Genomic DNA, 13,235 nt, shown 5'->3' with positions numbered 1-13,235 from the left:
CTGTTCTTCCATGGAGACTGTAACTCACTCACTGCAGCAATGTTGCTTGAGTGCAGGTTACAGTAAAAGTCACCTGATGATGGTAACTTGTACAACCTGTGTTTGTTTGTCTTGGTTCTTGACTTCCTAATGAAACAATGCACAGTGTGGTGAATTCTGAACTCAGATAAAGTTTTTTTTTCCTCCAACAAGTAATTACAGTAGAAGCTGTCCATCCTGTAAAAGATGTGTTTCACATATAAATCTGCATATTTTAAGAGATATGTTTCACAGTTCAGAAGCACTGACCCCCCCAGGTTGTGAAACACAGCTGAGGCATATGGGTGATTTCAAACTGCCTTTATGATTTTATTTGGATTTTTGGATTTGTGTTTGGTGCCACACCCATAAGACACTCACACAAAACACACCCCTATCACATCTGCTGGCTGAAAACAACACCGTGCCAACTGCTGTGAGTCCAAGGCCAGTTGATACAGGAATGTAAACAAACCAGAGTGACCAGCATGGCTTCCCAACCTGACCTGAGCTTGTTTAGCTGATGACAGCTTCTGTTAACAGCATAGGTGCTACATTCACTAAAACTTCCTATGTTTGTTTAAAATGTGTAGAATAAATTTATGAGGGTAAACGGAGTAAAGACTAACGACAGACAAGGATATTCTCATAATATTTTATTTTATTTTATTTTAATAATGATAATATTTGTTCAGACTGTGATTTCCAAATTTTTTTTTTTTTTAATGTCCCATCAGATTTCTGCCAAATTCTGCTTCATCTCTGCTCTGCATTACAAAGATTTCGATTCAAATAGACGAGGGTGCAGTATCCTCGCCGTACCCAAATGACGCTCTACTAAAGCAGGACAGAAAGAGGAGCACACTTTGCCTTATTCCTCCATATAAACCATTGCCAAGGCACTTACAACTCCCCTTTGACTGAAACGCGTCAGTTTCTCCATCACCACTGCTTCTGCATAATGCCCTGAGTGTCAGGTAGACGGTGGGCTCTAGGCTGTGCACTCAGGTGACTCGGGCTGCAAAGACGCGCACTGGGATCCGGGGAGAGCGCACCAAGGTTTCCCACCCTGCGCTGGCATTAAATGCGTGTCACGTATATCTAAAAAAAAAAAAAAGAAAAAAAGAAAAAAAAAAAAGGGCAGCAATTATTGGATCATTAGAGATTCCCAGGAAAAGCCCCAGTCCTCAGCATTTGCCTATTCGCCTCCCACTCTGCTTCGTATATTGTCTTCTTGACTCTTCAACGCGCTGATCTGCTCACACTTGAGGACAGCATGACAGGAGGGCTGAAGGACGGCGAGACAGAAGAGGTACAGTATGGGTCTCCTCTAAACATGGCACTGTCGTATTTCCAGGCGTTAGAGTTGTCTGTTTAGTGGGCATGGAATTTCCCCCGACTCGGTGCTAAATATCCTCCCTCATTTACATTTAACTGATAAGCCGGGACTTTTTTTGAACTCCATGCTATTTGCCAATAGTTATCTTTTTTCAACACCTGGTCGTCAATGGTACTCCCACATGGACTGGGTGAATGTGAAAGACCACTGAGTATGCATTAGCGCATGGATGTGAGATTTTACCCGTTCCAAAAAAAAAAAAAAAAAAACTTTCGTTATTGCAGAGCAACCGTCGATTCTGTTTTATGCTGATTGTCGTGCGTAAAAGTTTGGTGAGGTAACTCGCAAAGCTATTCCATTCACATTTCGGAAAAAAAAATCATACATAGTTTATGGTATCTCATGAAACCATACTGCTGTTTGCATAACTATGTTTGATAGGTTCCGGGCGCACAGTGTATTATGAGCTGCGGAATGAATAGGGCTCTTTACGCACCATTACTGGAGCGCTTACCCGTACGGAAATCTATGTTGTTACTGGTTTTGACATAAGTGGGGAGTACTCCGGAATATATTTACGCTTATATTTATGAAATAGACTAAGAATATAGCGTTGGTAAACCTTACCTGTAAATATATGGTAAAATATTAACAAAACTCCAAAACTGTAAATTTAAAATATACGTGGATAATATGAGTTTATCTATTTCTTAGAACATATTGTTGCCTACATTGACGCGTGCATTTATTTTAACCATATCTCAGGATATTGGATTTCTGTATGGGTGGTGATGACCCCTTGCGGCTGTATCGAGGGGTGTGGTGCTTCACTTGTATCCATTTAAAACCCATCCCTGTTTCTGGGGCAGGCTGGTAACTTGCTGCTTCAGTCTTTTTTCTCCACACACAGTATTCCTCCTCTTCAGCCTCTTTCTGTTTCCCCCATCCTCCGGATTTTAACAGGAGTTTCTGCATTCGCCGTTCATAAGGAAACAAGGGAACATATACAAACCCAACAACAAAGACATGGATAACGAAAGTCTGAACGAGAAGACACTGGAGGATGTCCACACCAAAGAAATCGACTTGGTCAACCGGGACCCCAAGCGCATAAACGACGATGTAGTCAAGGTGAGCTAAACGTCATGTAGAACTTTTCTTTTACGCATGGAGTTAAACTTTTAATTGTTGTGTTGACGTCAGGTCTGCCTGTATAATCTCTCCGTTATGTGCGCTTTTCAGTGTTTGATTACGCTGAGACTATAAGAGAGAAGGCGCATTATTTGTTTTGTGTGTAGGCGCATGCCAACTATTGTAAACTGTAAAAACTGCACAGTGCGCCGCAGTGTGAGAGCTGTCAAATTAGCACTATAGGCGGCTGCGTGCGTCAGAAGCGCGCGGCAGCTCTTTTGCACAAGGGGCGCACAGTGTCGTGCACTGTGGTTCCACCAGTTTCCCCCCACTGACTTTCCCCTATTAGGCAAAGGGTTTGCACAGGTGTTAAAGTTCAATGTGGCATACAATGGCAAGCTATCCTCATGCGTAATGCGTAATAACTGTGCGTCCCCGCATATCCAGCGGTCGCCTGTTTCTGCATGTGTGTCCCTATAAAGTTGAACATCCTCGCTCTTGTGCCTAACAGAGGAAGCATTACGAATTTCCTGTTGTTTGGAACACACATTTCCCACAGTCGTTTTTGCATACGCCTGTTTCAGTTTGTGAGTGGCTGGGGAAAGTAGAATTCTTTCCGTGAGAGAGCAGTCCAACCGCGTAAATACAGCGTGTTTATTTTCAAAAGGAGTTAGCTGAGAGAGACCTTGTAGTAGAAGAGGAGTGGTGCGCTCAGAGCCACCTGATGTGTCTGGACAGCAAAGCAGCAGCAGCAGCAGCAGCAGCAGCTGTCTGACACCATCCGTCCTCTGCTCCAGCTGGGTAGGTTGTTCATGTGTGCGGGGGTCAAACGCCTCGCTGCATGGGAGAGGGGTCAGCCCTTTGAAATGCCTGAACTCTGTCTTGTTAAAACAGGGAAACACCCAAGTAGCTGGTTAGTGGCAGCCGGTGAGGATATTCCTCACCACTCCCCATCCCTCCTCCCCGCTTTCCTCCCATTCTGTATCTCCTTCCCTCCCTCCCTCCCTCCCTCCCTCCCTGCCTGTCTGTCATACCATGCCTCAGAGGAGAAAAAGCTCATGTCTTCCCTTCCACTGATTGTGTGAGCTGACTGACTGAGCTGACAGTGTGGATTCAGATGATTGGAAAGGTCATCCTTGGTCGATTGCATCTTACTGTAGATAGGATGATAAAAAAAAAAAGAAAAGAAAAAAGTGCTTACAGTCATGAGGTTTCCTTCCTTGCCACCCCTCCCCACCCCCATCCCCACTCTCTCTCTGTCTCTTTCTCTCTCCCCATTGTGACAGTGAGTCAGACTCTCCTTCCAGTCTCAGAATAGAATGCAGCTTTATGATTGGCTGCCCCTCTCTAATCAAGTTTTAAGGGCTCTTAAACTTGAAACACTAGGGGAACAACAGAGGGTTCCTTGAGGAACCCCTTCGTGAACAGTTAATGAACCCTGACAGTATATTGAGGGGGATCCTTAAGGGTTGTTTTTTCCAGTGAAGAACTCTAGTAGCTCACTGGCTCCCTTTTGGAACTCAGAGGAAACCCTGATTAGTCCCTAGATTTTATATTTTAGCGCTGTGCTGTGGGTCTGGGGTGCTCTGAGGTCACTGTTCCACTGCTGCCAAGTGGAAGCGTGTGTTTGGGGTGGCCCGCAGAAAAACACAAGTAGGGAATCCCTTCCAGCAAAACTCACTCTGCAATGCACTGTAACCACACACACAGACACACACACACACATAGTAAACACATGTACACTGCATGCAGACATACATAGTACACATGCACGTACATACACACAACACACAGAGGCACAAGAGGTATTCCTCCAATCAAAGGAATCATGGATACAAGCTGTTCTCCTGTAACTCCTACAGCTGGCCTCAATCATTTGGCCACATCAAAGAAGTTCCATTACTGACATCCATGTGGAGTTTGCCCTGGGAAGAGAGTTTTTTTCCTCTGGTGAAGCTGTGGGTCTTTATATAGCTCAGAGGAGTGGCTCGAGCCCGGCAGTGGCCAGTAAAACTGCAGTGAGATTCCCCCCCCAGTGGAGCACATTTTTCAGCAGGGAAAACTCAAGCGATCCAGGAGAATGAGTTTGAGCTTCTGGCTCTGGCCAGCAGATCCAGACTCCTGGAGGTTATCATAATTATTGTTTTGTTGGTTGACTGCCTGATTATTGTTTTTATCTGGGACCTTTATCTTACCATGCAAATTTGTGACCCATCGTGTAAGTTTTGGATCTCAGCATTCATAGCTCTAGCATGGAATATATATGTATGGTATATGCTGATAGAGGTCACTTAATACTTTTATGTGACTAAGTGTACTGTGATCAAAGCGATGCAATGCGATTATTTTGCAAAGTTAGAATAAATGTTCATGGATTTGTGGTGTTAAGAGCTTACAATACCAAACCAAACATCTTCCCAAAATATTACAGCCCTCAAACTGACAAACTACATGTGCCATCTCCTGTTCTTCTCCTGCAGGGCCCCACTTTATTTAAGTGCAGTTGATGGCCTGCAGATACTGCTCTGGAAATAGCACATTGCCTCATTTACTCAATAATACAGTTGCCTAGCCAACTGGTCACATGCTGACCCTGAGACTCCATTGTTTCATATCAAACCTCTGATGAGACTTGAGAAGTTCAGCCGTTTACTCAACATTACTTCATACTTGATAAAAAAAAAAAAAAAGCACAGAGCCTGACTCTGCAGAAGACACAAAACCATAGACTTTACTGTTTATTGAGTGTAATCTTCCAGCTGCTATATATAGATACCCATAATGGAACAATAGTCATCGTTCATCGTCCAACCTGTATAAATGTTATTATTTTGCCATCCAAAGGTTCACATAACCTTATATTTCTTCAAAAAGTTTGTAAAAATGAGTACTTCTGTATGTTTCTGTTCATCCCAGTTTTGTCAAAAATTATATATATATATATATATATATATATATATATATATAAAGGCTATTTTAAACAGAACTTGTTCCTAAGTAAGATCTTCACAACTTAAAAAACAAAAAACAAAAAACAAAAAAAAAACTTTCACAGTAAAAGCTTGTACCTTTTAGCGTGGAAAGTAACCTTTAATTTTCAGATTGAATCCTTTATATTATTATGAGATATTCATTGTCAGATTTAAGGTATTTTCCCCCCCAAATACTTATATTGCATTTTGGAAATGAAAAGCCTTGAAAGAAAGTGTTCACTGAAGCGTACCAAACAGCCTCATTTTATGAAGCTGAATATCTCTATCATCGTTATGTGGTTGTGTGTTTGTGCCTCCCTGCAGAAGGCTCTCATTTAGTCTCAATGAGAGTTTTGGAAACTGACGCAGAGTTGGTCCACTTTAAAATTTGAAGCTGTGGAAAAATTAAATGGACGCTGCACTGGTTTTGTGGCTGCAGTCAGATTTATATCATAAGGCTATAGTGCGCTAAGCCAATTGTGCTGTGAGTGAGGCTTTATACTGCTTGCGTGGAGTTTAGGAATTGGAAATACAAGCTGCTATTGTGAAGCCAAAACCTCTTTGGGATTTTTGAGTTGTAGTTGAGTTGTATTCCAAAATTACATGTCCAGCATTTGAAAACACGGCACTGAAAAAGACAAAAGTAGGATACACTTCAAAGCAGAGTGGGTTCAGCTCTTTGTATGTCAGTGATTTTGAATTAGAAACTCTGGGAAATTACTTTTATGTTTTGTTTTTTTCTGGTAATCAATATAATTTTACATGCAGATAATGGTCATTCCTACAGGTCAAAATTCACCATCTTAACATTTATGAATCCTGAATTTTTACTTAACCCAAAGAGTATTAAACCTTATTTTAAGCTCTTGGTTGAGAAAGCAGTGACACTTGATAGACACGATTCTTCATATTGTGCTGATTCTGAGTTATGAATGCCAGGGAATCATATGTTCCTCTCTGTATATTTGAGTGATAAATCTCTATTAGAACATGGACATATTGCATTACAAATTAAAAAGTGCTATATATCCAATTTGCTGCCTGAATTTCATCAGTCAGTATCTGTATAACGTAAACTGTATAGCAGGCTTTACTCTGATGTCAGTAAACGTCAGATTTGCCAAACTATGCACATCTTATTTTGAAATGAAATGCTTCACTCCTCCATTTCTTGCCACTTTGACACTGGATAATATCTCTCTGACTTATTGATATTACAGCCATTAGCCCTCAGTAGCCCAACTGGTGTGGTATACCATCACCAAGTAACTGTGAGCTAAATATTTACTCTGGGTTTAGAAGCCTGTGCAGAGGGTGAGAGTGAGAGGGGATGAAGAGAGAGAGCACTATAGAAGGGGGTCACAGAAAGAGAGAAGAAAGGTACATGGGGGGGGGGGGGGGGGGGGGTGAAGTAGAAGAGAGAGAGAGTAGAGATAGTTTAGGAGAGGTGAAAATAACAAAGAGGGAAAGGAGTGAGAGAGAGAAAGAGTCTGCGTTGTGTTTATAGCGTGTGATTTGCCACTTTTACTGCCATCGGTTTAAACAGCGCTCTGAGGGTCCCGGCCCCTTGTGTGGATCGTCCCATTTAAAGGCCATGTGCTTGAGAACTTTGTTTACATCAAGGATAACTAAAACGTCCTGGTTTACTTTAAAACAGGAGGGGGAGCATGGAGGTGGTTGCGGGCGTGTGGAGGTTGATGGGTGTTCAGTGCACTTTCCAGAGATCGCCTGTGACATCATTTTTCCTTGGATTTTCTGATGAATTTCTGTTTTGTTTTGTTTGTTTTTTTGTTTGTTTGTTTTTTTGTTTTTTGTAGTTGACACTCTTTTTGGTCTTCTCATCCTACTATCTATCTATGTGTCTATCTATCTATCTATCCATCAATGTGGTTAGGTCGAGGGGAGATGGATGTTTGGTTGCTTCAGACAGAAAAAGAAGAGGATTGTTTTGCAAAAAAAGTACAGCCAGTGCCAGAGATTGTGAATGGAGCAATCAGTATTTGGGTGTGGCTGAGGAGGGCGGTTTGACTGTACCAGTCACTGCGAGGGGAGATGTAAATCTTGTCAGGAGCCATATTAATAACAGGGAGTAAAGTAGTTGAATTATGTGAATACGACGTGTTCTCTTCTGCTGGGCTATAAAGCTAATCCAGTTGTTTATTTATTTATTTTTAATTTCCCCCTTGGTGCATTTATTTATTTCATTTCCTCTCTGTGCAACACAGGACCTCTTGTGCAGAGATTTTGAATGATGTGCAGTGGACTAGGGTATTTGACAATGGACAATGCTGAGTCTAGTGCAGCGGTGGGAGAGAGACGGTTCAACTTGCCGTGTGTCGTCCTCATGTGTTTGTTGTTTGCACCTTCAATAGTGACCAAAGCAGCCTTTAGATGAAAAATTAATTTCTCACAACTGATAGCCTTGTTTTGATCCTGTTACACTTTCTGCTGTTCATCTGTTCATGGATAATCCCTCATTACCTCTAGTTTTGTTAGTTTGGCTTATATGTATGTTGTCTGGTTTGTTGCTGGCCATCTTGCATGTGATCAGCAATTAGATTTATTGTTATCTCCTGCCTTTGTGTCTACCACAGTGTAGACAATCATTTACTGAAGCCTTGGTCTTTATTGTGATTGAGGATACTGTGGTGAATTTGAAGGCTGTCAGCTGTGCCTTATGCCCTAGTTGCATCACTGTCTCAGTGGGGGTAGTATGACTGTGTCACATTATTCTGAACTTCTGATTCAGTTGCTTTCTGGCTAATTGATGTGCCAATAATGGCTCAATAATGCCAATAATGACTCAAGTTGCACATTAGCCGATTCACTGGAGAGCATCTCCATATTGCAAGGCTGTCTGACATGGAAATAGTGCAGACAGAAAGTTCTGATTATTTATTTTATTGTCAGAGCAAAATTTTTTAAATTGTTTGTAGCCTATAGTATATGTGGGATAATACACTCTGGGGTGCACATTAAAGGAGTTTTCATGCACTTTGGAGGCAACCACCTGGAGGGAAGTGGAAGGTGGTTCCTTTCCTCCATGCCGTGCATTAAAATCCTTTAACACACTTCATTGTTGATTATTCCTGGCAAAACAAAAAATGAATGACTTCATTTGATCCATCATAAGTCACTCTTGACTTACTCAAAGTGTGTTGCCAGTATTTTCTCATTTTCCCCTGTCTCTCCCTTGTTCAGGTGGACTTTGAGGATGTGATTGCTGAGCCTGCAGGGACCTACAGCTTTGACGGCGTGTGGAAGGCCAGCTTCACCACTTTCACTGTCACCAAGTACTGGTGCTACCGGCTGCTGACGGCTCTGGTCGGCATCCCCCTGGCGCTGATTTGGGGTATCTTCTTCGCCATCCTGTCCTTCCTGCACATCTGGGCCGTGGTGCCTTGTGTCAAGAGCTACCTGATTGAGATCCACTGCGTCAGCCGCGTCTACTCCATCTTTGTGCACACCTTCTGCGACCCGCTGTTCGAGGCCATGGGCAAGTGCCTCAGCAACGTCCGCGTCACCACCATCAAGGAGGTGTAGCGCTGAGGAAGAGGAGGAGGATTACCGGAAAGAGGGGAGGGAGGATGGGAGGGCTGGAGCAACCGACACTCAGATGGAGAGAAAAGTCAGAATTCAAAGAAGAGGAAGAGATCAAAAGACCTCTGGAAAGGGAGAGATGTTTCCAGAGCCGGGCAGGGACACTTGGAGGTGAAAGGGCGTGGTCATGCAGCACCTGGCCCCGCCTTTTTTCACCTGTTTCCCTCAATAACTGTTTTTTCTCTCCAGTGCTGGTGTGACCAGTGGGTGGGCACAGGATATTAGGGGTCATTCTCTGGGGATTTTGGGGGTTGATTGTGTTCTTTAGTTTTTTTTTATTATTATTCTTCACTGTTAACTTTGTCAGGCAAGCCCTTCTATCTGTTTTCTGTTGGTTGGAACTAGTTTTGACACATGATGTAAATTCCTTCCATTATCACAATTTCTGTGGATAGCTCATCACTTTGCATTGATTGATAGATTGGTTCATGTGAAAGGGGGGTTGGGGGTCGGGGCGGGGGGTCACTGCTGTCTTTTGTAGCGCTTTGCTGGGTCTGTATGTGTGCTTTGGACGGGACGGTTTGTTGGCGGGGGCACGAAAGCGAGCGTCGCAGTAGGGAGAGAGCGCTGCCAAATTCCACCTGACTCAGCAAAAAACAAAGCAACCCCCGAGCCAAACCTCTCAGCAACACCCCTCCCTCTGGGCCCCCCCCTCCCTCCCGTGCCCCACCCAGCCCTCCTCCCCCTACATAACCCAGCATCCCACTCCCCACCCATCCAGCTTCCCAGCAGTCTGACACACTGAACCTGCCCTCGTTTCTGCATGCACCGGTGTCACCTTGCCAACAACTCGCCGTCCGCCCGGACCACCCGCCATGTCCGCCGCCCTGCCAGAGACATCTGCGTCCTGATCTGCTCGCTCCCTGCTTCACCTTCCACTCCACCTCCACCTCAAAAACAAAAGGGCCTAAATTTCTGCCAGGCTGATTGCTGAGCACCAGTTTCAACATCCTCATCCTCATACCTGCTTATGCGTGTGACAGAGAATGTTAGCCTTTGAATTTGAAAGATATATCACACAAATCATGTTGTTCTTTTTTTTTTTTTTTTTTTTTTAAATCCACTGTGGATTTTCAGGCCTTTTTCAGTGAAGCTCAAGGCTTTTAAATGCACATTGCCGTAGTTGTAGGTAAACACTTTCTTTTTTTTCTACACTATGAAGATGAAGAACTTTAAGGGGTTTATTTTGACGCTGTTGTTTTGATATCTCTGCCAATAATATGTACTGTATGTATGTTTATGGACAAAATGAGTCATAGTAAGACTTCACTTTACCACAGCACTATTCCAGTGCCTTACTCCATGGAAAAGTATTGTTAATGGATAGCACTATGAAAGCATCTGGTGAAACCTTCCCCTCTATATAATGTTACAAAGATGTAAAACAATGTGAGTACAAACAATTACCTTTGGAGACTTTGCTCTTGCAATGTGCAGTTATACCCTAATGAGTTGTTGTTGTTTTTTTTTTCTTCTTTTTTTACACACTGTGGTACTTAACAGTACTTTTCCAGTGGAAAATGCACCGGATAATATGTTGGAATACAAGCAGTGAAAGGTGAAAAGTGTTACTTGAGACACATTGTCTGGTTGTAATTTTGTAAGCACCCCCACCAAATATTTTTTTAAAGGTATTTTTGAGATATTTTTGTTTTCCCCCTGCTAGTTTGGTCTGCTGCCCTGCTTCTCAACTGTGGACACAATGCTGACAAGGACTAGCATCAAACTGAGGCCTCCCACCCCGGAAATGGGTGAAGGGATGGCAGGGGCTGTTGTCGTGGGCGCGTGGGTGGGCATGAGTGTGGGTGGGTGGGTGGGGGCTGTTCTATTGTGACACAAAGCTCGCTTTGATTCCGTCACCTTTGGTCTATCTGCTGTCTCTTCACAAGGATGGTAATATCATAGCACCTGTATCTTGAATTGAGTTTTTAAGCTCTAAAGGTGATATTTTTATATGAAAAGTTTTTTTTTCTCCTTCCCTGCTTTTACTGTACGATATCACGCTGTGCACATTAAAATTTAATATAATCCAATCCGCACTTGTTCTTTGGTTTTTCATTTTGTTCATAATCAAATGGGGAAGATGCCCAACTGATCATTAGCCTCACAGCAACTCAGATGTAGACAGCATGTGTCTCCTCATATGCTTGATGATATCTCACATTTCCTAGCTAACAGAAGATGTTTGTTTCTTTTCATTTGCAATATTTACTCATGGTGATTCTAATTGTGAAGTAGGTCATGCTTTGGAACATATAAATAAATTTGTGCCACCAGAAATAGACTTGTTATATATGAAACTGCAGGCACTGTTTGTTGCCTTTGTTGATAAATGTGCTCTCTATTGATTTGCACAAGGAAACAAGTTCAAAAGTTTCTAATGAAATTCCCATCATCTAATAAGAATGACATCTTGTTTTAGATTGGTATTGTAGAAAATTAGATCAAATTGTGTTCTTTCTAAAGGATAGCATGTATGGCTTAGTCCCTGGTTGACAACATGGAAAAAGTGAGTTTCTATATTTTAAGATATTTTATTATGAACCTCAGCAGTGTGTGTGATACTGTGAATAAAACTCTTCATATGAATGCAGTCAAATCCTCCTGGAGGCTTATTGCATGGCTACAAAGTCTTTTGCCCTTCAGTGTTATCTCAGTTCGCAGTGGCCATTCATCTGCACGGAAGAAAACAAACAGCTGAAGGTACCTGTGTAAAAAAAAAATACAGAAGAATGCAGCTGGAGCAGAGCCACTGAAAAACATTACTTTCAGCAGCAGTGCCCTCCAAGCCTTGACTAACATTCATGTGACGAACGTTCATCTCTCAGCGAGGCCCAGTGCCAACCCCAGACTTGCCAGACTGGGTACAATATTTCCATGGTTACAAGAGAAACAAATACAACTGTTAGGCAATAGGCGAGACATTGTATTCAAGTCTGTATTTACACCAAAAACACGCACATAAATATGCAGCTCCAGGCAAGCCTCCACATTCACTGAAAACTGTATTATCCAATTATGACAAGTTTAAGCCGAGTTCAGTCAGCTTCACAGTAGTTTGTTCTCTTAATCATCTGAGCATGATTTCAGTGGATGCAGCAGTATGAGGTCACCGGTATACAATGTCCTGTTGTTGTACTGTCTCCAGCTTTTGAATTCAATTATTAAGAACATACATGAGAACTGGTTGTAGGAGGATAATTCCTTGATTTTCAACACTGCAGTCCACCAGTGGCAAAACCCAGAAGTGTTAATTCTGCAAATCCATGAAAAATGTCCACCTACAATGATCAAATATGACAGTGCAACATAAAGAGATAACACACTGATAGAAAAGCTAGAAAGATGAATAGAAGATGAAAAAATGAACTTCATACTCAAAAAATATGGAAAATATTACATATTATTCGTATGTGTTACCAATTTTTAAACACTGACACTCTCACAGATGTTCAGTGCATTCAAGCCTAGTGCACCGTAAACACACTCAGTCTTACTGGAATATGCTTCATTTACCACAACAGAGAACTACTGACTGTGCCTCCTCTTAGCTAATGAGCAGCTGGTAAAGGTTCTGGCAGGGAAAAAGCCACGAATGATGTTTCAGAGTGGAAATTTATGCTGTGGACAGCAGGACCAAAGCAGACATAACAGGAGGATGAGAGAACACAGAGAGGGCAGTGCTCGCACCTTGCAGACGCAGGACTGGACAGTTGTGAGATTATCATTTGATTCAGCCAGGGGGAGAAATCACCAGCCACTGCCAGCCCAGTGCTCCTCTGTGTGTGGCTGCTGCGTTTGTTCATTAGCCTATAGGACAGGTGATCATCTGCACTTATGGAGGTGTTATTTATAACATCTGCATCAATCAATCAAAATTTATTTATATAGTACATTACATTACATAAGAACACAGAAGACTACAATACTATACAATGCACATTACATGGTAGAGCAAATAAACAGCAACAAAATACTGGAAAATATAGAGATAAAAACTAAAAACAATTCAAAAGTACAGATAAATTAGGGGGTCCACTTGAATTTGCCACAGTTTGAACTTGGGAATCCCCATCCGACTCCAGTTCAGCTTTTAGCTCCCAGAGCTGCACGGACCGTCCTGCATCATCCTCATCACAACGGTTCTGGTATGTGGCCAGTCACATGCGATGATA

At 42.4% G+C, this 13,235-nt stretch overlaps 1 protein-coding gene across 1 annotated transcript; it reads left to right on the top strand.

The window, feature by feature from the left end:
- Positions 1–998: 998 nt before the first annotated feature.
- cav1 (caveolin 1) lies at positions 999–10,868 on the top strand. The gene is made up of 3 exons (XM_030054182.1): positions 999–1,330; positions 2,321–2,488; positions 8,662–10,868. The coding sequence occupies exons 1-3, from the start codon at positions 1,295–1,297 to the stop codon at positions 9,001–9,003; spliced, it is 546 nt and encodes a 181-aa protein (XP_029910042.1). The 5' UTR covers positions 999–1,294; the 3' UTR covers positions 9,004–10,868.
- The last annotated feature ends 2,367 nt before the right edge of the window (positions 10,869–13,235 follow it).

Source organism: Myripristis murdjan, chromosome 6, assembly GCF_902150065.1.
Source record: "Myripristis murdjan chromosome 6, fMyrMur1.1, whole genome shotgun sequence".
Classification (NCBI taxonomy): Eukaryota; Metazoa; Chordata; class Actinopteri; order Holocentriformes; family Holocentridae; genus Myripristis; species Myripristis murdjan.
Note: the sequence above shows the minus strand (reverse complement) of the source record. Positions and strands in the feature narration are given on the sequence as shown.